Source organism: Eucyclogobius newberryi, unplaced genomic scaffold, assembly GCF_026437365.1.
Source record: "Eucyclogobius newberryi isolate DKJ021-1_F unplaced genomic scaffold, fEucNew1.0.hap1 SCAF_14, whole genome shotgun sequence".
Lineage (NCBI taxonomy): Eukaryota > Metazoa > Chordata > Actinopteri > Gobiiformes > Gobiidae > Eucyclogobius > Eucyclogobius newberryi.
This window is the reverse complement of record NW_027315768.1, coordinates 13,454,489-13,478,824: the sequence shown is the minus strand read 5'-3', so window position 1 is coordinate 13,478,824 and position 24,336 is coordinate 13,454,489. Positions and strand designations below refer to the sequence as shown.

Below are 24,336 nucleotides of genomic sequence, written 5' to 3'. Positions count from 1 at the left end.
GCAATCACAAGGGGTAGAGGAGCCAAAAACTGTACTGAAGGTTACATCAAAGTAATATTACTCGAGTAGAAGCGCAAAGTGGTGCTTTGATCATTTATTTAAAAGTTGTTGCTTGTTTTTCATGCCTGACACGTTCGGCTGCTCCCAGTCTTCTTCAGAGTGGTCACGTGACGTCAGCTCATTTAGCGCTGGTTTGCGTTCGACTTTACCTCAAGTTAAAGTCATTTAATATCATCAGCATAAAGGTTATGTCACTTGTCGATGAATGAACAAAACTTTTACTCAAGTACGAGTTCTGTTGCGCTGTTCATTTAAAAGGACGGCATCTGAAAACTATTCTGAGAAGTAAAATGTCATTGAAGTCATGTGACCTCTGACCTTAGAGCAAAGAACAGCTTCTATTCTAATATTTGAACGTAAGACTGAGGCGTGGTTGGGCGTTGGATGACGTGGGGAGCAGATGGAGGGTGCGGCTTCTTGGCTCCCCTCACACCTCCTCCAGATGGATGATGTCACTCAGATAAGGAGGCTCCAGCTCTTTTTTCTTCTTCTTTAGCAGATCTGTGGCTGCATGTTGTTTAGTGGAACCGGAGTGAGACCCATCTGTGCCAGGAAATCAGCACCGAGCCGTATTCAGCCATCATGATTCCAGCGTTTTAAGTGAATTAAGAAGGATTAGGAGCAGCTAATCTTTGTGTGAAACATCCAAACATGAAATCAATCAAAAATGGGTGTTTGGCAAAGTTTGTAGTCTTATGTTTGGCAGTGACGTCATCAAATGTCCAAGTTGCTTGTTCTTATGCTAATTTCAATGTGTTTTCTTACTCTTACAGTATATTTTTAAATGGGTAAAACATTTTCATGCTACGTTATTTACTTTATTTTTTGCTTGTGTAAATTGAGCACTTCTTCCACCACTGAAAACAAGCTTTAACATGTGTAATACCAACGCTTGTGTGTGCAAAGGTCGCCCGCACAATTGCATAATAAGATGTGAAATATATGAGCAGTGAGGTCAGCTGTAGTGGACATTTCTTCACTAACTGTTTTCCATCGTCTCTGCAGCGCTGACGGCAGCAGCCGGCCGGGGGAAGATGGATGTGTGCACGTTCCTGTTGGAGCAGGGGGGCGTGGTGCAGCAGGTGAACCGCAGAGGGGTCTCGCCGCTCTTCTGTGCCGTCAGACAGGGCCACTGGCAGGTCAGAGCAAACACCGTTATATCTCATGACCTGGGATTAAACTGTTAAATGTGAATGGACACGGGAAAGGTCTGCACTGTAAGAATGTGTTTTTACTAAATGGCAGTTATGAGTGTCCCGATGTCAAAGCCGTGTGTTAGGATTATATAACGTCTGTAGGGCCATCCATTCATTTGAATGTAGAAGAGCAAATGCAGTCTTGAGTTATATTGTGCCAAATACACACAGACGTTGAGAAGAATAAAGTGATCCCACGACCCAAATTTGTATAAATATTCATAAATGTCTCCGCGATGCTCACGCCGCCTGCATCATCTTAACGTCTTCAGAAGAATCCCTTTACTTTTCTGGGGTTAAACAAACTCCAGTTAGACTCAATTGTGACTTGACTTGAATTAGTTGTGCTGGAAATGCACATAATGCCATTAAATGTCTGAAAAGAGGGAAAACGTTGTTTCCTATTGAATCAGAGACCACACCCCTAATATGACACCATGGTGACTGTACATAATGTGAGAAGCATGAAGTATTGTCAGCGTGTGGCCTTTGCTGGTCAGGACCTCAATAATCTGAACTCAATAAACTTAATAGCAGTTCATAATCAGTGTTACATTTTATTCTATCATAAGATAAATTGTAAGTTTTAAAACTACATTTGCATTTTCTAACTATTCAAATGCAAATGAGCCCCGGCGAAATGACCAGATTAACTATAATTTACCTTAACGTGAAAACGACTTAATTATGAATAAATTAGAGGAACATTATGCTAAACGTTTTTGCACATGCCATGGAGCAAACGCACTTCCTGGTATGTTTATGTTGGTCGGCTATTGCAGGACCTAAATACTGTATTTTCCAGATTATAAATCGCACCAGCCAAAACATGCATTATAGAGAAGAAAAACATATAAATTGCATATTTTGGGGGAATTTATTTGATAAAATCCAAGGCCAAGAACAGACATTTAATATTGAAATGCAATTTAAAATAACAGATTAGAGAACATGGTGAATAGGTGTACGTATGCTAACGCTAACACCTTCAGCTACATGACGTATGCTAACGCTAACACCTTCAGCTACATGAGGCACAGACAGAACTGTGGTAAGTGTCTGGTATGTTAACGTAACATATTAACAGTTATTCAGATAACTATAGCATAAAGAACATGCTAACAAGTTTACCAAAGCATCAGTTTTACCCCAAATCACTAAATCCATTGAATTCTTCTTCCTCTGTGTCACTTCTAAACAACTCCACAAACTCCAGAGGTAGAGGAAGTGCAGATTCTTCTTCTGCGTCGCTTAGCGCCTAGAGCGCCCTCTTGAGGTCGTCAGTGTGAAAATAACAAATAATATCACATAGAAGTCACTTCCCGGCCAAAACTATGAATTCATAATCCGTAAAATACAGTACTTTAGTGTCCATGTAACAGCAGGAGTTAGGTTTAATATGTGTTTGTTGCTGTTTCCACAGATTGCAGAGCTGCTGCTAGAGCACGGAGCAGACATAAACATCAGTGACAAACAGGGCAGGACCCTTCTGATGGTGGCCGCCTGCGAGGGCCACCTCAACACTGTCGAGTTCCTGCTTTCAAAAGGTAACTTTTACTACTAGTATTACAACCTTAAACACACCGATGAAGAGCACATTTCTCTGATTTGTCGCATGAAAAAGCTTTCAATCTCAATGTTTTTATACCTGGTTAAATAAAGGATAATACATAAATAAGTATGGCTGTATTCTTTTATGTCTAGGGGCATCCCTGACCTCCATGGACAAAGAGGGCCTGACCCCCCTGAGCTGGGCGTGTCTGAAAGGACATAAGAACGTGGTGCAGTTTTTAGTGGAGAAGGGTTCAGCCATCGACCACACGGACAAGAACGGACGCACTCCCCTGGACCTCGCCGCCTTCTACGGAGACGCAGAGATTGTACGTGGAGTTTAGAGCACGACTGGACCAGATGCACTTCTGTGACCGTAACGACCATGATGTTGTTCAAACAGGTGCAGTACCTGGTGGAGAGGGGAGCGGTGATCGAGCACGTGGACTACAGCGGGATGAGGCCTCTGGACCGGGCCATCGGCTGTAGGAACACGTCTGTGGTGGTCACGCTCCTGAAGAAAGGGGCCAAACTGGGTATGTTGGGAGGAAAAAATGACAATCTTCATTTATTGGGTACAAAGAACCATGAACTTTGTGGACCATAATTATTTTGTTAATTTGTAGTTGAAGCGACTCAAAATAAACGATCACTTAAAGGTAATAGTTGTAAACATTTATCTTAAATCTGCTCTTATGAATAATCAGAAATGTATTAAATGTGTTACAATACATAATTTAATTGTTTTATTTACATTTGGATTCTCAAGCCAGTTATCCAATCAGACTGAATTAACTCAGCACATCCTGTTATTAAAGTATCCGTGCTGTACTTAAGTTTACAGTGGATACTTTGTACTTTTATTTGACTAAATTTGAGAGCAGGTATCACTCCACTACATTTTTAAACTGGACTGAAAAGTATTTATAATATCTTTGTTTAGGGCTCGAGACCAAAGCCCAAAGGGATATCATTTTATTCATGGTCACATCCAGCCTAAATGTTTTGGGCAAAACATTTTTAAACGATTAGATATTGATATAGATATAGTTGCTTTTATTGAAGATCACATTTGACTGGTTCTCTTAACTAAATTGTTTTAAAATGGCTGCGTCAATACTTTTACCTTAAGTAGATCCTTTTTATTACGTGGTACTTTTACTTGAGCTTCAGCTAATTACTTTAAATATGCAATTTTCTAAATTTAACTATAACTCAATAGCATTTGTTCAAAACAGTGCTAAAATAAAGTACAAATAGGAAGTATTTAAGAGTTCAGCTCTGGAGTAAACATGTCTGCTGGAGTGTGGCCCGTGTTTGTGTGGACTTGGTTCGAACATTTCAAATCCAACCTCTCCTGAAAAGGCTTGTGAACGTCTGTGTGAATGCTGCGTTGTTTTGCCTGTGCAGCGCTGCCTGGCCCTGTATCTCACGCTAAGAATAAGCTGACTAATTGTGTGGAATGTTCTGGAAAAAGCCTGTTTCCGTTGCTGCACGTTCGGCTGTTGCATGTGTAATTTAAGCAAGTCACTTATCACCTCTAAGACACTCCGGCTCCTCCGCTTATCTGCGCCGCACTCTCCTGTCTGCTGAAATTCACCACTGGTAATGAGCAAGGCCTTGAAATTGCCTTTCAGCCGTTACCAGTCTCATAAATTTCTTGCTGAAAATAAAAAGGCCATTTGCAGCAGACTGGAAATTGGGTATAATTGTACGCTGTCACTGACTACACTCCCAGACTCATTTTCCTCTCACTATATCCGACGACTCGCTGCATGACATCCACATTTCTTAACCACTTCTTTTCCCACTTTTTCCGAACTGCTTTCGCTTTAAAAAAAAGGCTACAGAACTTCGCCTTATGATCGATCAGGTACAATCTTTAGGTAACTTGACTTGTACCAGCATCATGGGAATACAAAAGGCTGTAATTCACTCAATGCTAATCTAAATGTGGTGGTGTCTTGTCTTTTTAAAGGTAACGCTGCCTGGGCCATGGCCACGTCCAAACCTGATATCCTCATCATTCTTCTGCAGAAGCTGATGGAGGAAGGAAACATGCTTTACAAGGTACAGCGCACACACAGAAATACATCATCGTATCATTTTCAGTCACTAGACTCCAGTCACAGTCATTCAAACATGTTTAAAGTCTGATTCTGGTCGTGCTCCGGGGCCATGTTTACTGACACTTCCTCACACACTGAGCCCATCGGCCAATGACCACGAGGAGACACTGAAAACAGCATCTGGGCTCAAACTGAGCTTTTCAACATAACTTATGCTTAATTATTCCTGCCTTATCAGATTAAAAATACAGAAAGACACACAAACTATTTTTACACTTGATAATGCTGATAAACACTCACGTGGTTCACCCCGCCTTGCTTGTGTTTTTCTCACTTTGTTTTTATTCTGTATTTCTTTTTCAATACATTTTGAATGGAGTGGGTCTGATGCTTGTGACATTGGCAGTGTTGAGGGGACAAACCGGTTATTGGTGCACAGCTGTGTGATGGATGAGTGAGAGATTTGCTGCTGACATTGTCCCGCTTCTACCCTCCGCCTCACTGTGTGTCCTCCAGAAAGGGAAGATGAAAGAGGCGGCTCAGAGGTACCAGTACGCCCTGCGCAAGTTTCCTCGTGAAGGATACGGAGAGGAGCTGAAGGCCTTCAAGGACCTGAGGGTGTCGCTGTACCTCAATCTGTCCCGGTGTCGCAGGAAGACAAATGTAAGGCTTTCAAAACTCATTAAATCAGACCATGTAGGACAATGACCTTTTCCAGGTTGACTCTCTAAACCTCAACAGTCGGCAATGAAAACCCACAGAGAGCTCCTGCGTGTTTTTAAAGTCCGTCTTCATCTGACCATTCTGACCAATTGAATTTCCTTCACAACAAGCATCTATCATATTACACATGATCCGATATGGAGATGTTGGCCCAATACTGATACTGATGTTATGGGAAATGCTCTTACCAATATTCTCTAAATGTTATGGTTATTTTAAACACTTTTACTAGCTAATCACATATTTCCAAATGTGTAGAAGCAGTTAGAACACAGTTTGTTAGGGCATGTAGCACTGTTTGGATATAGCCAGGTTATTCAGCCGTCACACTTTTCAATTGTGTGAATTTCCTGTTTTATTTAGATTATTTCTCAGACTAAAGTGTCTCTCTTTACTTATCGTGTTGCTCCGCCTCCTCCTGTAACCGCAGCGACAGTCTCTCCTCCTCAGACACTGTCTCTGCTCGTGCTTGTGAAACAAATCAAAGAGCTTATCAGACCTGAGAACGGTTAAGTCACCGGATGCTGTTCTGGACACGCCCCCTTTGTGGTCTCAGCCCTTGAGTTAAAAAAACAAATATCTACCTTAATATTGAATGAAAAGTAGTTATTGTATTTGTATTATACTCCTCAAACAGGGCATAATACACAGGGCTGAGGCTCGGGCGCTGCTGTCCTGCACATTGTCTGTTTAGAGATGGTAAACATCCTGAGCTGAGCGAGTGTGGGAATCCTGTCAATCATGTTCTGTTGTCATGGAGCAAATGCAGCTGAGAAGGAGCTCGCTGACCTCGGAGTAAATGTTTATTCATAAAAGTCCATGTTTTTCTCGTATGCAAAGCAAGTTGAAAAGCCGTTCTCACTTTTTGTCTCTGGCTTGTGTTCAAGAATCTGACGGCTCCATTAATAACGATGGAGGGCAGCATCAGCATAGCAACTCGTAGCATACAACCTGCCGGAAACAATAGAAGAAGAGCTGAGTTGTGGTTACTAGCCACACATTAGCTTCAAGCACGCATGCTCCAATTCTCCCAAAGTCCACAACTACGTTCTTGTGTTCTTGAGTATTGAGAAAAGTCCTCAGTCTCAGGCGCTTAGATTTAATAAGTTTAGTCCAAAACCTTTCTCGAGCTTTTAAAAGTCTGTTACTTTGACACAGAATACTGGATTAATGTTTACAGTCTGTTCTGTTAGAATATAGCTGTTGTTTTCTTCCTTTTTCTGAAGGCGTTACATGGCGGACTGATATCGGTGCTTTCGGACTGAAACCGATTATATTCAATGGCGTGAATATCCGTTAATACCGATACTGGGCCGATATATCGTGCACCCCTAATGTATACATCAGTGTCGTGTTGATATAGGCATTCTGTCGCCTCTATTTGATAGGTTTGCAATTAACTGAGCTAAAGTGGTTTTGTAAGAAGTATTGGATGGACAGCATGTGACTGGTTTGAGCATGTGTTAGTGTTCAGATGGCAGCGACGAGGCGTGGAGACTGGGCACACCAACCAAATCCTGTCAAACACTTTCTGTCCCTGTTTTTCCAGCCTGTTTCCCTGTGGGATTTAGGCAGAAAATCCAAAGAGTTTAACTATCTGTAAATGAAGAATGTGGCTCCTCTTTGTTTGCAGTGTGAATACTGTGTTTCTCTTGCAGGACTTTGGAATGGCTGAAGAATTTGCCACAAAGGCATTAGAGCTGAAGCCCAAGTCCTATGAGGCGTACTATGCCCGGGCCCGAGCCAAGCGGAGCAGCAGGTAAAGTACTCAGTGTACAGTATTTGTAGTGAGTCTGTGGCAGTTTTAACAGATGAGTCTTCTCTCACCAAACAGGCAGTTCACTGCGGCGCTGGCCGACCTGCACGAAGCTGCCAAACTCTGCCCCAACAACAGAGAGATCCGGCGGCTGCTGGCGCGAGTGGAGGAGGAGTGCAAACAAATGCAGCGCACTCAGCCAAAAGGAGCCACCGCTGCCCCTTATCACACTCCGGGACACGAGAGTGACAAAGAGCAGGACGAGGGGCAGGACGAGCCCCCAGAGCACTGCTTCCCCCGCAGCCTGGACCAGAGGGACGTCCTGGAGGAGGAGGATGAGGACGAGGAGGAGCACAGCAGGGCGTCTGAGGCCTGCAGCTGGTCTCACAACAGTTACTCCTTCAGCCGGGCCTTCTCCTCTGAGCAGCCCTGCTCCAGTAAGAGCAGAGCGCTCCCCCCAGAGCCCTGCTCACCCCCTGGACACAGGCCCCCTCCCAGGGCTCCCCGGGAGCACAGGGAGGCTGTGGCTCAGCAGCAGGCACTGGTCCTACAGTCCACCAAACAGGCACAGATAGTCAAGACCAACCAGCACATGAGCTCCAAGCAGAGCAAGGGTCAGTATGCCCCCTCAAGCCCTCTGCCCAGCAGACACTTATCCTGTGCCCTGAAGCCAGGCCCGGGCATCGACATCAGCCCCCTGGGGCCCTCTCCTGAGGAGCCTGTGTATGAAAACCGCATGGTGATGGCAGCAGCCGCTGTGGGTTACAGCTGTGACAAAGCTCTGCTCAGGGACACTTCTTTCTGCAGCAGCTCTAAGCCCCTGGTGCAGGACAGACTCTGTGCTCCGTCCTCCTCCTCTTTGGATGGCCTGGCCTGCTCCGGCCCCGTCACCCAGGGCAACCACAGTGAGCTTGTGCGGGACAGCACAGGAGCCGGCAGCATGAGAGTGTCTAGCTCCACCAGCAGCCTGGCCTCCAGCAGCAGCCTGTCCGACAGCGGCAAACTGGGGCCCGATGTCCGCAACAAGGTCCCAGACAAGAGCAAGCACAGCCAGGGCCCCAGCGCAGACTACAAGCCCCGCCCCTTCATGGGCGTCATTGATAAAACGGCCCGTTTCCAGCAGCAGCTCAGTGTGCCCGCTCCACACAGCCAGAACCACCAGGCCCACAGCTGGATCAACCCTCTCCAGCCAATCAGCTCCTCCGACATGCTCTGCCACAGCATGGCAGCCAATGACTGTGAGCCCTACGCCAAAACGCTCTGCACTTACCAGGACCAGCACAAGACGCACATGGCCATGAGCAGCATTCAGAATGGCACACACGACTTCACAGACAAGTTCTGCTCTGTTGCCAACTGTTACAAAGAGTCCAAGCCTCCAGTGGCTCTGCCGCACGCCTACATGGACAAGCCCAAACCGGGCCTGGTCCGGGACAACTCCGCCCTCCACGTAGCTTCTATCAAACCAAAGCGATCCTTCATCGAGTCCAATGTGTAGATGTGATGTTCAGGCCAGACACACATGTTCTGGATGTTTTCATGTAGTTCCAGTGGATGGTGCGTTTGTCCTGTTCTGTTCCACGTGTTGAGAGGTTCTGGAGGCGCTGCACTGAAGGAGTGTGTGCTCCAGAGGCATAGAGGCACTTTATCCACGTCAAACAGACTTTGTTCTGTGTTCTGGTGCTGAGAGCAGAGCAGAGTGGGCATTCCTGTGTATTAAGGATGTTACAGATCCTTATGTTGTGTATATTATAAATATGTACTTTCTTTATTTCCGTGAAGGTCTATGTTAAATGTATTGACACGTTCTGGTGTATTTGAGTTTCATGCACAATGTTGTTGAAAATATATTAATGTAAAAGTACATTTGTTAAATATGTTTGTACATTCTATAAATCAGCATTAACATGGATCCAAATCCTTTATGTACCTGCTTCTTGTTGTTGCTGTCTAGTTTAATTTATTTACAGCGCCTTTGGCTTGGTTCAATGTTAAAGCAATATATTTTATATAGTTATTTTTGCACAGCTAAGACATTTTATGAGTATGTTTATGCGCATGCTACAATTGCAGTTTATATTAGTAAAAAGTCTGTAAAAAAGTAAAGGTTCGGGGCACAGCGCCATCAGCTCTATTTTATGATACTGTATATTCATTGCAATTGTTGCCATGTTTCAGTATTGTGAGCTTTATTAGCTGTGATCACATACTGATAAGATTATGCCATAGCCACCTCCATGGGAGAAATAAAGACCCACTAAGAAACACTGTTGTTGAATTATATCTTCACCTTTAGCTGCCATTAGGAGTTCGTACCAAAACTAATGGGATTATTGCTATTCTTATACTTAGATTACTTTCATGAGCGTTTCACCTTTTTCCTCATTTGTATTTGGATCGATTCCTGCATGTTTAAGTTCATCGTGTCCTGCAGCTGAGGCTCGAGTGCTGTTTTCACCACCCCCTGGACCTCAGAGTGAGGTGGTCTTAGAGTTTCTGTTTTACCGTCAAGTTTGAAAAGGAAAGTGCTCAAATCAGCAAAAATTCTGATCCGATTACGTTCATTTCTTGACCGGACATTATTACATTTCCAGTTTTTTTAAACAATTAAGAATTACTTTTGTTTACATTATCTCCGTGTGGACATTAGCATCATTAGGCTGCCCCAAATTAATTGCATGTTTGCTGTAACCCTACCAACATTTTTCAAGTGGGTAGGTCTTTTTTTTTTTTACTTTGAAGGCAGAAAAAAATCCACCTATTTAATGATAATTTGCCTATGAAATTAAGTTAATATCATTCATCAGGAGAGATGCTCTCGTAAATGTACAAAACAAAAAATGAATAAGTCCAGCCAATAAACTATTTTTGGATATAAAACAAATGATTTTATTTTTTGTCAATTTTTCATCCGCGGAACACACATTCTGGAGATGTGCTTGAGAAGATCTCTTCAGAAGGCACGCTAAAACAAAATACACTGCATGGCTGTATGTAAGAATAGAACTTTGTTTTAAAATCTAAAGGACGGAATAATACGTCTTAAATTGTGCAGCTTGCATCATCACTCTCCTCTGTCGTATCTTGTTGACATCTTGGTCATCATGCGAGACAAAGTCTGCATATTTCATGCACCTGTCAAATCCCGTTGCGACCAGAATTTATGGGTTCAACTCTGCTTCGTTGGAATTCTTGGACGATCGGTTGGCACTCAGCGTCACAGAATAGCGATTAATCTCATCCACGGGTTACCCCCCCACGAGTCCAACGGTTCACTAGTCCTCGCTAGCACAGGGGAGCTGCGTGCTGAAGTGCTGCTTGGTGAGCACCAAGGGAATCTTAAAAAATAACATTTATACAACAAAAAAAAAAAAAACATTGTGCATGAATCCAAGTAGCTAATCCTAGGTGCCACAGTCCTTTTGGGTTGAAAAATGTAACCCTTTGTAGATTTTTTAAGAATATTTTATTGATTTCAATAGCTCTCAAGTCAGCCAACCTAGATGGTCAACACTAAGTTATAATAGTAGTTTGAGTCTTTAAGTATCACTTAACTTTTTTTTTATTGAATATGTTTGATATTTTTTAAGATAACACATTTTTAACATTTAAACACATTACGTACTTTAGAGACGGTCCCTAACTGGAGCACAAGCCGCAAGGAGAGCTCGCTGTGCGAACTCAGTTTCAGACTATTGAACCTTTGGACTTGTGGGCAGCCACCGTTCCAGTGATAGAAAATTATTCAAAACGGTTGGTGAGTCGGCGAGATATAAGACTGTGACAAAGTTGCTGAAATTCTTTTTACAGTCTGCAATTTTTTTATCAAGTCGGTCAGGTTACGGCAAACTGACCCATTTTTTGGGGCATCATAAGCATCACTGCATTTACAAAGCAGCTCAGAGGCAGATTCACAGACAGCAGATTGACAGGGCAAATGAAGCTGTGTTTATCTATCACCAAAGGCAGTGAAGCCATTGAGTTTCTAACAGAGTTTCCGAGTAGGATTTCTGAGTGTGAAGGGTTTTCTAATCAAAGTGGTTGTAACTTGGAAGATCCGAGCTCCAAGGACAACAGGACTTCACAACAGTTACAATTATTTGAAAGATTCAGACTCTGAGTGACACACGTCTGGTTCTAAAATGTCCTGCAGTTTTGAACAGGAAGTCAATAGACCTGTTTCTATTATTAAGCCGTTTTAGATCAATGAGTTTAACGATGAACAAAATGTAAAATAATGATGTTCTAGTTCAACATTAAGTATCTGAAAAAAGTCTGTCTCCTTTAAAAGGGAGTTTATCTGAAATTCCTTCTATTCACATTCACACTGAAACTAAAATATATATAGCTTTGGGTTTGTTGGTTTGTTATATATCCTAGAATATACAATGACAGCACATTAATATTGAAGAGGAGCTACTGACTGGACTTCCAGCGTGCTATGGCCATCTTGAGCGATCTGTTGGGGGTGAGCAGGGTGGTCTGGAGGGGCAGGTTGGTCATGGGGCTGGTCCTGGTCTTTCCTCTGATCCAGCTCTCGATGGACTCTCGTTCATAAGAAAATCCATCTGTGGAGAAAGTCACATGGTGTAAAAAATGACTTTACACTTGGACTGAGTGTGTTTAGCCGGTGTGACTGACCTGCAGCGATGACCGGCTCCCTCATCAGCTCTCTGGTGATGGGGCAGAGGAACTCGTCTGGGGCTTCGGAGCCGCTCTGTGCTGCCTTCAGGGACTCCAGTTTTCTCAGGAGACGACCACGCAGACCTACAGACTCTGGGAGAACAAGAAAAGTGTTCAGTGGTGGAATAAGCCACAGGATTACGGGTGATGTGTAGGGATTAATTTCATTCATTTATTTATACAGGGAAAACCCACTGAGAAAAGTTATTTTTCATGGGCCTCGTTTAAAACACAACACAAAATAAACAAACACAGGATACTAAAACAATCAATAACATTAACATATACATGAAAACACATTAGAACATACAATGAGATAGATTTATGTAAAACAAGTGCATTGGCACTGAGGGAAGTCCTTGACCAGTGCTTTAAACTCGTTAAAAGGCATAAAATGATTGAATTTAAAAAGTGTCTGTTTTATTCCACATGAGCAAAGTTGTTGAAAGCCTTTTTTCCCCGTCTGTGTTGACACGATGTGATGTCAAACGGTGAATACTTGGTCTGATGTACAATAAAGCCTCTAGTTGGGCTTATACACAGAGTTTGTGGCAGAGTTGTTTTCTTCTTGCATCCAATGACTGCCATTCTACTTTAGAGTATAATTCACAGAGGTGAGTTCTGCATCCTAGATAAGGATAAGTTTGTATCGTGTCAGTGTTGGGAAGAACACTTTGAACTAGAAAATCTGCCATGGCTGAAGCCATTGCTGGAGTGTCTGTGTCTCCCTCCCTCCCTCCCCCCTCTCTCTCTCTCGCTCGACTGGCTCCGTCACAACATTCTAAAGAATAAAGAATAAAGCCTAAAGAATTCCGCAGACACACATAATGCCCAAATTCATTTAAATGGGGAAAAAGTAAGATAAGATAATCCTTTATTGTCCCACATGGGGAAATTTCATTGGTGCAACGCAGGTAGATACAGAGGTAGATACAGAAGAAAAGAACAGATCACTTATAGGAAGTCTGAAAAACACTTTCAGAAGATCTCCTATGAACAAAAATTCCCATTGACAAATAAATAAATACATAAATACCATTGCATGTGATCACGACAGTAATTGCACATGAATATGTGTCACGACGGTAGACGGTACTAATACTTTTGAAAATTCTGCAAAAAGTACAAGTTGTTAAAATGTCAAAAGTAATAGCACACATACTACTGTGAAAGCGATCATAATGAGGTATAACATGTTGAAATCGGTTGAAGCGTTAAGGAGTTGAAACTGGCTAAATGGAAAATCATGGAAAATATAATTAAAAATACGTGAAATACAAGAACATATAGTGTCTGCGTGACATCAACTCAAATATTGACACAAATGTCTACTATTGTGTCCCGATAACGCTCAAGAATGTGTGAAAACATAGTTTAGGTTTAATTATAAAGCAAATGTACGTAAAATGAACTACAAAAGTACAAACATATCACAATCTATCCTTATTTGAAAGTTTACAACATAACTTTTTAATTATCAGCTATTTTTGTGACATTTATGACAAATTATCCAACTGATATTCAAATGTTGCATATCTTCAAAGCATCATTCACATTATCATCCTTCGACATATTGCCACCCTCTATTTTCAAAATGTATTTAGTTACAGAATAATACTTCCATTACATGGTCTAATCAGAGTACTGAATACTTTCACTTTAAATGAGATTATATTAGTTACATAGTCTCCACACTGCCTGCAGTATTCCGTTTTAAATAAATCAAGTTAGGTGTTCTACTGTTGTACTTCAGTTCTATGCTACATTAAAAGTAAGTTAACTTTATTTGTTTAGTGCTTTTCACAGACATAGTAACAAAGTGCTTCACAAAGTAGTAAAAAATACAATAAAATATTCAACAAATTATGCAGACAAATTTGAGCCTGGCCAGTGAGATGCTTTTTAAAGTCCAAAGAGCACAGAACGAGAGGGAGATCATTCCAAACTCAGGGTGCAACGGCTTTAAAAGATCAATCCTTGAGAAAGGTCAAACCAAGTAAACCTGAAACATGACGGAGCCAATGAAGGGTTTTTAGAACAGCTGTGATTATGTAGTAGAAGTAGCATAGTACTGGATGTAGAGTTCAGAGTTCATTCACATGTGAAATGATGGGTCCAAAGTATTCAAACTGGTCCATTTGGCGAGCTGTTTTGGGATTTATTGGTGCATCTGTCATGGAAAAAAAACATGTTCATAGCTGCAATGGCGTCTCTAAAACCAGTTTAAATCCAACACTGTGACATTTGAGTGTTTCTAAAGGCCAGTTTGTGCATAAGCTCTAGAGCAGGCTTTTTGAGGAGGAGGTGACAGACTATTAACAGAACGCTCCGTCCTTTGTGGTCTCTGAGGGAAAAATAAGTTAATTGGTCAATCTGTGCTGAGAGACAAAGAGCCAGACGACACAGAAGGACAGCATGGTCCCCAGAAAGAACTGCAGAGGGCGGAGTGTGGACTACTTTAGCCTCAAGGTGAAGAGGACACCAAGTTAGACGGGAACACACGTGCTGGAATTAGAGCTGGGCCATGAATAAACAATAAAAGTGGGTTTAATCCCTCGTTCATCCAGGAGTGTTCCATTGTAGACAAATATTTAGTTGTCGTCATCTGGACTCATTTCAAAGAGTCATTCTCAAATCCACTGTCAAAATCCGGAGAATTGAAAAAGACGATTGAAGACAGTAAAATATGGACACTTCCTGAAAATATTAGTATATTATAGTAGCTGCTGTAAGGTCCCACGGCTCTGTGTTTTACAGATTAAACTCCTCCAAAACCAAGACAAAACTCGAGGCTTTCATTAAGTGACGTACGCGCGCTAAATCGAGTGTGAAATGACGCTAAACTCGTCTGCTCTGTGCGCACGGCGGGACACACATTTTTAAAAATGTTTTCCTTATTATTATTATTAATTATATATTGTCAAGTGTTTTTATTTATTATTGCTGTATTAAAAGTTTGAAATGCTAGTATTGTGGCAAGAGCTGCCCGATAGACAAAAATGAATATCGTAGTATTTCCCTAAAACTAAACTATGTCAATCAATCCAGAAAACGTGTTAAAATGTTTTTAAATGTATTAGTTAAACATTTTTCTCAAATCTAATTCATTTGATTTATTGCCTATGAAGTTACCCACGCTGCAGGAGCTATGACCTGGTCAGAAGCCACTGATGTGTTTAAAATACAGTTAACATTTAAGAACTGAGTATTTAATACATTTCTCTAAAGTTTTGAAATTGCTCTGTAATTGTTGGCTTACTTCACCTTTGTGCAGTGGAAGGACGTGTCCATCCGTCCACACACTGGGATTATTAGGCCCGAGCCCCAGCAGGGCGGAGGGCCTTCGGGTACCAAACATGCGGGCTGCGCCCGCATGTTTGGTACCCCGTCGCCCCTGGCAAGTACAGTGAACTAGCCCATGCCGAAGGCATGGATCATGCATACTTACTCCTACTATGACAGAAATAGTAAACAATGAGTGAATGGGCGTAGCCCATTCACTAATTGTTGACAACAGCAGCGCGAAGCGCTGCATTCCTCCAAAAACCCTCCTGGCATCGTCCCGTACGCGAGAATCCATGCCGCAGGCATGGGCCATGCTTGTATCTGCTCAAATCAATGGAAGTCTATGGGGAGTGGGCGGAGCATCCCGACGGAATAGGGAGTGACGAGCGCGTAAGCGCTCGTAATGATGATTCCACCCCATGGCGGCATCGGGAAGGCTTAGAGCTTTCAAACGATGTATAATTTGTTGTTATAGTGGAAACGGCTATATTGTTTTTGCTAAAAATATTATTATTTTTATTATTATTTTTCTTGTTCTTCTTCAGCGCTTTGATCTCTAATTTGACCCCCTGAACATGCTCAAAAACTCACCAAACTTTGCCCAAAATTCAGAATCGGCGAAAAATTCGATTTTTTCTGGGCCATTTATTTTTTCGTTAAAAAATGGCGCGACAGCGCCACCGACAAAAGTCAAAATACATTGCGCCTATGGGAGACGCCCCGAGGTCAACTTTGGCGTAAAGCTACGAAATTCGGGACACGCATTCCTCTCGTGAGGACAAAGAAAAAAAAATCATTGTGGCCACGCCCCCAGACTTACCCTATGGCCGCCATCTTCCTTTGAAAATGAAAACACGCTGTGTTAGCCATTTTGTTCACGTCAAACTTTGACGAACTCCTCCTAGGGCGTTTTGCCCACCAACTTCAAAATTGGCGTACGTCCTCTGGACAAGTGGGGCATCTAAAGTTATCCAATTTTTGGAGATACCTTTTACGGTCTGTGTGCGGCGCAGCCGCAAAGTTGGACAACTTATTTTGGAATATTGCAGATCTAAAAATTGCTCCCATTTGATCAAAACCAGTCCGATTATGACCAAATTTGAATCAGTTGTTCAACTTTCTAGTTTGGACCAGTTTATGATGACAAAATTTAAATGGGCGCGATAGCGCCCCCTACAGAGTGACCTTTAAATTAACATTGAAGGTCAAAAATTAGTTTGACCAAAATGTTCTAAACTTTACCCAAAATTCTATTTTGGCGTCCCTATCAAAAAAGCCAATCAGACAAATGCCTTAATTTTTACGGCGTAGTCGTAGCGATGACATAAACTTCCCATGTTATCCCTATGGGAATACCGCTAAATCTCTCGAATATCAACATTTTTCTGTTTCACACTTTAACGAACTCCTCCTAGTGCGTTTTGCCCACCAACCCCTAAATCGGTGTACGTCCTCTAGACAAGTGGGGCATCTAAAGTTATCCACATTTTAAGGATAACTTTTACGGTCTCTGTGCGACGGAGCCGCAAACGTTTCCCAGAATTCTGACTATTTGGCCTTCAGAGTGGCCTATAAGCAATAGAGTTTTTCCAAATGACATGATATTTTGAACAAAATTCTAATTTGCCATCCTGATCATGAAAGTATGAGAGCCAAAGTCATATTTTGTACGGCGTAACCGTAGCGATGACAGAAACATCCCATGATATCCTTATGGGAAAATCGTTGAATCGCTCAAATCACCACATTTTTACGCTTCACACTTTAACGAACTCCTCCTAGGGCGATTGTCCGATCAAGTTCATATTTGGAGAATATCATCTACACAAGCGGGCCATCAAAAGGTATCCATATTTTGATTCTAAGTGCTACGGTCTCTGTGTGGCGGACCCGCAAATATATGTCAGAAATGGGAAAACAGCGAAATCTCTAAAATGACCACATTTTTACGCTTCACACTTTAACGAACTCCTCCCAGGGCGATTGCCCGATCAAGCTCATATTTGGGGAAAATCATCTACACAAACGGGGCATCAAAAGTTATCCATATTTTGATTTTAAGTGGTACGGTCTCTGTGCCGTGGAGCTGCAAATATACTGTCACAAATGGGAAAAACGCCAAATCCTTGAAATGTTCACATTTACGCTTCACACTTTAACCAACTCCTCCTAGTGCGTTTGGCCCACCGATCTCAAAATCGGTGTACCTCCTCTATACAAGTGGGGCATCAAAAGTTATTCAAATTTTATGGATAACATTTACGGTCTCTGTGCAGCTGAGCCGCAAACTTTTCGCAGAATTTGGACTATTTGGCCTTCAGAGTGGCCTATAAACAAGAGTTTTTCCAAATGACATGACATTTTGCACACAATTCTCATTTGCCATCCCCAAAATAAAAGTATGGGAGCCAAAGTCATATTTGGTAAAGCGTAGCCGTAGCGATGACAGAAACATCCCATGTTATCCCTATGGGGAAACCGCAAAATCTCTAAAATGACCACATTTTTACACTTCACACTTTAACAAACTCCTCCTAGGGCGATTATCCGATCAAGTTCATATTTGGGGAGAATCATCTACACAAGCGGGGCATCAAAAGTTATCCATATTTTTATTCCAAGTGTCACGGTCTCTGTGCGCTGGAGCTGCACATTTGACCGATATTTGTCTTCATTTGCACTGGTTAAGCACAGCATTGTACATGTCCAATGTGTCGCTGTCTTAGTTCTTAGACAATTGCGTTAGCGCCATCTCTGTAAAATGCAGAGAGCAGAGTCGGAAGGCCGGCGGCCCGCGAGGGCCGTTGGATGCCGCTTGCAGCTTTAATTATGGGGTTATAATAGTATGGCTGAAATATGTGTTACTGCAGTGTTCTGGCTGGGCTGAGGACGCTTGAGGACGGCGGTGGGACACTGCAAAAAGTACTTACAAAATGTGGCCGCCCACGGCGCTCGATATTGAAAGCTAATATGATCACACTCCGCCGCTTCGGAGCGGCATATCGCAGCCTATTTTCCGATGCTTTTAACGCCGTGCACTGTCTGACGTTACGCACTGCGCAACAAACGAGCGCCGTAATTTACGCCAGTGGCGCCTGCCCTCAGCATAATTACTCAAAATGATCAGAAAACTGACCGCTCTCCATCAAACTGACCAGGGTCTCTCTCTGACCCATTACCTCCTGAGTGGTTTCGATAAGCCCCTCAGCAGGGGTCAGCAACGCCACCGCCACCGCACCGCCAACTGTTAGTGCTGCACCTCCATTTACATTTAGATTGATAATGTGAGTTGACAATAGAAAGTGCAGAGTGGAGCTGTCTATGTGGAGATGTGGTCAGTTCAATCACTTATTCCACCACCAAAGATTCATGAATATTATATCAAATACACTGGTCATTTCTGTGTGTGTTTGTTTGTGTGCGCGCTTTTCACCCAAACAGTGTGAGGTAAATGATAGTTTGCTGGCTGCGCTGCACTAAAGGATGGGAAGATAATTTGTCCAATTTACAACAACGTGAGGTTTGCTCTGTGGACATTTACAACAGAAGAGGAAGAATTACAGTCCACACACAAATTCTGGTTATTTAAATTTGAGGCAATATATAATTTTCTTGAAATGTATTAGGGCTGCAGCTATTGATTATTTTGGTAATCGAGTTCTCTATTGATTCTTTCTTCGATTAATCGGTTATTTTTTGTACATTCTGTAAACCATTAAAGCATATTAAGTCATTTTTGAAATAAATGTTAAAGTTCATAGTAATAAATAACAAATAAGGTTTTAATTTTCTGCTTAAAATAACACATTTCAATCTTTAATTCACATAAGTTTGTCCCCAAAACAGCAACATTTCACTTCACCAGTCCAAACTGTTCTGTTTATATATAAAAATATATATATAAAGGACTAATTAACTTGTCAGAATGAATTAATGTATTTTTATGTCACGTGACTTAAAATAAGAAACTTTATGTTGAGTGAGACCAGTGATCCTGGTGTTTCCTTTAGCCTCCGTGTCTTTCTGCTTCATAATCGCGGTCCTCATGCTGTTTCCATGGATGTATCGCTGTTTCAAAGCGCAACAAAGGAGAGAGCGGCGTATTTTAAACTCACAAGTGTGACTGGGAAGAGAGTTTGTTGTGTGAAAGAGCTCAGAGGACTGTGAGTGTGAAATAAGTGAAGATGACGAGGCGAAGACACAGAGGCTAAAGAGAACGGCACACGGAGCTAATGCTGCAAAATAATTTCAGACTTACCGCCCAAAACATCGTGCTCTTTCACACAACCAAACTCTTCCCGGTCGCACTCGTGAGTTTAAAACACGCCGCTCTCTCTGTTGTGCTTTAGTTGCAGGTCCGAGCAGGAAAAGCTCTGTGTGAAACAAAAGTGGTTCCGTGCGCTCTGGGCGCCACAGATTCACCCGTTTTTAAATTAAATTTGTAAATTAAATGAATCATCGAGGCAATAAAATAATAATCAAAGCTTTTTATTAATCAAATAAATTTTGTACTGGATTTACTCGAGTAATCTTTGCAGCCCTAAAATTGATGAAACGTGTGATTGTTATTTCTCACAGAGGATATATATTATATTTATATTGTTCACATATCAGTTGGCCGATATATACTGGGCACATATTTGCACTTGTTAGTGTATTGGCTTTTGTTCTTACGTGACCGGTGCAGGCCCGTATAGACCTGCTATATAGAATACTTTAGTGTCAAGAAATGTTCTTTTGTGAACTCTGTGAATAGAATTACTCCGGCTGAAGCTCAACAGCATCTATTTATTACCGTGAGCCACCATAAAAAACACTTTTGGCAACATTGAGGATTCTGCTCATTCAATGAACTTCATGCCAAATTGGGACATGTCAAGGTCAGGTCAAGAAATCTGAATCGGAAGATAAAAATTCCACCAGTTCTTCCTCCTGTACAGAAGAGAGCTCAGGAGCAGGACAGTCACTAACGTGTGAGGACCATCAGTGACCAGAGGTGGTATGTGAAGGTGGGGCTGACGAGTCAGACATTTGTCAATCTTCACTACTGAGAAACAGTCCAGTGAACTTCATCAGAACTCAAGTGGGCTTTAAGGCAACAATCCCTGTAATTTTCCCACCTAAAGACATGCAGTGGATAAGAGAAACAGAATGTTCCTCTCCTGCCTCTAGAATAAGCAGTGCTCTGCTACAAGTGCAGCTGAGGAGTCTGCCATCTGTCAGTTTGCACTCCTGAGAAACATTCCACAAAACTTGTCATATTCCAACCAAAAGACATCAAGTGCATAAGACAAGCAGAAGAATCCTCCCAGATGGTTTCTTCAAGCAAATCTACAACGACCGTGTCTGAAAGTGTGGAGTCATCAATCTATCATCAATGAGAAGACTTTCCACCATTTCATCTGCAGGAAAGGGCTCAAACTGACCTCTAGCAAATGTGGAGGAAGTCCTTGTGCAGCAGCCTTTATCCAGGGACAACAAACACCTGGGACAGTTACGAGGGGGAACCTTGCTTTGCTTATCATTAAGTTGTTCTCTGACAGAGACAGTTCTTGATTTTATCTGTTTTCTCAAATTTCTGGGGTTTAGGATCCATGAAATCTGGACAATCTGGTCACAGCTCTGTCCACGGTAACATTGGGACAAATGGTATGACGTGTTGAATCCAGCATGTCTTACTGACTTTCATTGGGACCTTTTTTGTCTTGTTTTGTGTTTTATAAAAATAAAAGTGCACTGGAGCCAAAAAATTTGACTTTATTTTTTCAAACGCTATGCAGCCCTATATCAATATTTACAATATGATGTATGTAAAGACCAAGTCATCTCAAAGCTTTTACTAATGCTTTTTACCTTTAAAACTACAGCATGCACAGACAATTTCCAGTCAATGTTATACAGGTAGCTGCAAAACTATACTTTCAGAACCTCTTAGGTGTGGAGTCATTAGTATGCAGGAACAGCAGCGGCACTGTTTGTGTGGGCAGGCAAATGCACTACGGTGAGAGTCCTAACTGCACAAATTAATAGGCTGTTGTTTTTATTGAATAGAAAGGTCCTTGTATGATTAGAGTTGGATTGTTGCAGAAAAAAAACAAGCAATGTAGAGCTAATGAGAGCAGTTTTTGGACTTTGTTTGCATGCTGTTTAATGAAGTACACATAGTTTTGCCTCTCGCTTTGCACACGCTCACAATACAAACGGTGCATATTTGTTTTTTAACCTTTAGTTTGTTTGTGAGCGAGCGAACAGGTTTTCTGCATATGGTGAGGGTAAAGGAGTAATTGGACAAAACTGCTGATAGTGATGCCAGTAAAAGCAACTTAAACATGGATAAATTGTAACGTTATTTTATCTCTTTTTTTTTCTGTATCTGTGCAATTTGTTCAGGTTTCACAAAGAAATAAAACTAATTTGTAGTAAATGTTAATCAGCGTTTGTTTCTCTTGGTGCTATATTGGCTAACACAGTAATTGACATTGCAACAAACTAAATGCATAGCAATAACAGCATTTAACAGAAATGTGCTGTTGATTGATTGTCCTTATTCAGTATAAATTAGCCTTGATTTAATCTTGGTTTGGTCTCTGTTGAGACAGAATTTGACTTGTAATATTTGTTTTCATCAAACTGAAATGAGTTTATCAATGGGTATATTCAAATATTGCAATGTTACTGACGTAACCATGTGCAATACTGTCATATTCATGTGCAATTACTGTTGTACTCACACGCAATAATGTCACATTCATGTGCATATAACTGATGTAAATAGTGTTTATTTTACCATTATTATTAGTATTATTTTGTCTTATGCTAGCTGTTTTTATTTTATCTTACCTTTATTTTCCCCCTCCATTCCTTATTAAGAAATGAGAGGTTTCTGTCTATAGGGGTTTTTGTTTGAGAGTTTTTGTTTATGAAAGTTCTTCTATTAAGAGTGTTTTTTAAACTTCCTATAAGTTATCTGTCCTTTTCCTCTGTATCTACCTGCGTTGCAGTTTTGATAGCGCCACGATTCTGGCCAATCACAGAATGCACCACACCCTCAAGTTGCTTTACTCCACCCCATATTTTGTCATGATCACGTCTCTTGTTTAGAATTCCATGCCCTGCGCTGTCATCAATTGCACTGACGGCAAGATGTGACAAAATGAGCCTTTGGGGTTCTACTCTTTTTAAGCCAATCACTTTAGGAGATGTTAATGCCTTATAACTTTAATTTAAATATGAAAAAAGGATGAAGCAGATTCAAGGATTGGGTCAAATGCAGGGGACAAATTTCCCTAAGGGAAAATGATGAGTATCACTGTGGTAACCTACCAGGGGCAGTGGGCTCCACAGTGCAGCAGCCAGGGACACATCTCCAGATTTTGAGCTAATCTTGGTCAGGACTTCCTACGAGCTGGAAGATTAGCTAATTGTGGAAGTCTTATGATGACTAAGCTAACAAAAGTTTAAAGTTGAAATCTGGTTTCATACATTTTTCCTAAAAAGTCTCACTTCTACTTCAAACAGAAGCTGCTTCTAGACACGTGGAGTTTTTCTGCAGTTTTGGCCTCTGATGTCTGATTTACTTTAATAGTAAATGGTAATAAAGTATGCACGGATCAAATCTGATTTAAAATCCCACCTAGTTTCTTTTAATTTTTTTTGTGAATTAAACAATAAGTAAAGCTGCTGTTTGCTGACATTTCTTAAACTTGTCCAGACCTCAAACCTAACAGACAGTCCAGGGGAGCCATAAAAGCCGTTTATAATCTAAAACAGCTTTACACCATGTCATGTAGGGAAACAAGTATAAATCCACTACTACAGCCGACTCACCGATCCCCATCTCCACTGTGGTCTCCTTGTTCAGGCGGTTGAGCTCGGGTCCGTCCATGTTGTTGGTTTTGAAGACAGCACAGAGCTCTTCCAGTCCCTCCTCACACAACCAGGTCTGAACGTCCTCCTCTGACCAATCAGAGAGCAGCATTAGCCTGGAGTGAGAGGGAAGCTTCTTGTCTGAGAAACAAAGTAGAAAGATTGCATTAATTCAGAGGCTGTAATTTAGGCTTGATGCACACAAAAACATAGCACAGTGCTGTGTAGAAGTCACAAAAAGAACAAGCGTGCAAAACATACATGTGATCCAAGTATTGAGGAAACATTAGATTAAATATTGCCAGAAAGGATAACATATCTAGCATATCCATAGATTCATCCATCAAATCTGAGCTCTAAAATGTATTTATATATTTATTTATATGTAAGAAGCTAATGGCTACGCTAGAAGCTAACGGCTACGCTATTGTGCCGCCAAAAAGATCCAAGGCACTCTGGACTTGAAACAAAAGCACCTTATTCAATCTTTGGGTGTAATAAATAAAGTAAAACAGTTCCAAGTTAATCTACACTACAAAATAGCATAAGTGTGATTTCATAGAGCGGGCACAAACTGCAGTGATGTAATAGATTAGCCCGTGTGAAAGGATGTCACCCGTTTACCTGGAACCTACACAGAAAAAACATTAAACACTATGAGGTAAAATCATTATTTTACCTCATAGTGTTTAATGTTTTAAACACTATGTGTTCATCATTATGAACTAATCAAAAATGTAAACAAGTAAGACAAATCCATGTGTATTTGTCCCAGTTGGTGCTAAGATTTATTCATTTAAACAAGTCTCCTCCAGGATCACTCCACCTTTCAGATAACGCGTTCCACACTATCCTCACAGCTTACCCTTCATATGACACATCAGGTTAAAGGTCAAAGGTGTTACCTGCTTATCTAGCACCTAGAAATGTTTTTGCCCTGCCTGGGAGATTCATATTTATTTAAAAAAACAGATCTCTCCATTTGAAAATATGTCACTAAGATGTTTTTGTTTATGAGCCCATCTTCTACAAGTATTATTAATAACAATATAGTTCAGGGGATTTGCTCAAGAAGAGCTATTTTCAATGCACAACAAAATGTGGCTTTTAAAAACACTGCCAGATCAAAGTAAATAAGATAAGATAT

General features: G+C 41.4%; 2 protein-coding genes across 5 annotated transcripts in view; one reads left to right on the top strand and one right to left on the bottom strand.

The window, feature by feature from the left end:
- The window catches only part of tanc1b (tetratricopeptide repeat, ankyrin repeat and coiled-coil containing 1b), a 117,868-nt gene extending 108,246 nt beyond the window's left edge, over positions 1 to 9,622 (top strand). The window contains exons 18-26 of one of the 4 annotated variants that reach the window (XM_072444338.1): positions 1,066 to 1,199; positions 2,680 to 2,803; positions 2,961 to 3,136; positions 3,211 to 3,343; positions 4,651 to 4,680; positions 4,786 to 4,877; positions 5,393 to 5,539; positions 7,258 to 7,358; positions 7,434 to 9,622. In XM_072444338.1, coding sequence (XP_072300439.1) covers positions 1,066 to 1,199; positions 2,680 to 2,803; positions 2,961 to 3,136; positions 3,211 to 3,343; positions 4,651 to 4,680; positions 4,786 to 4,877; positions 5,393 to 5,539; positions 7,258 to 7,358; positions 7,434 to 8,853 — 2,357 coding nt within the window. In that variant the 3' untranslated portion in view covers positions 8,854 to 9,622. Of the gene's footprint in view, positions 1 to 1,065; positions 1,200 to 2,679; positions 2,804 to 2,960; positions 3,137 to 3,210; positions 3,344 to 4,650; positions 4,694 to 4,785; positions 4,878 to 5,392; positions 5,540 to 7,257; positions 7,363 to 7,433 lie in introns of those variants that run through there. The other 3 variants (XM_072444339.1, XM_072444340.1, XM_072444341.1) reach the window with 3 other exon arrangements.
- Positions 9,623 to 11,717: 2,095 nt separating this feature from the next.
- Positions 11,718 to 24,336, bottom strand: part of LOC140359423 (WD repeat, SAM and U-box domain-containing protein 1-like) — a 28,094-nt gene continuing 15,475 nt past the window's right edge. Inside the window, exons 9-11 of the mRNA XM_072444349.1 lie at positions 23,151 to 23,330; positions 11,997 to 12,131; positions 11,718 to 11,923 (exon numbers count right to left, since the gene is read on the bottom strand). Coding sequence (XP_072300450.1) covers positions 11,772 to 11,923; positions 11,997 to 12,131; positions 23,151 to 23,330 — 467 coding nt within the window. The 3' untranslated portion in view covers positions 11,718 to 11,771. The remainder of the gene's footprint in view (positions 11,924 to 11,996; positions 12,132 to 23,150; positions 23,331 to 24,336) is intronic.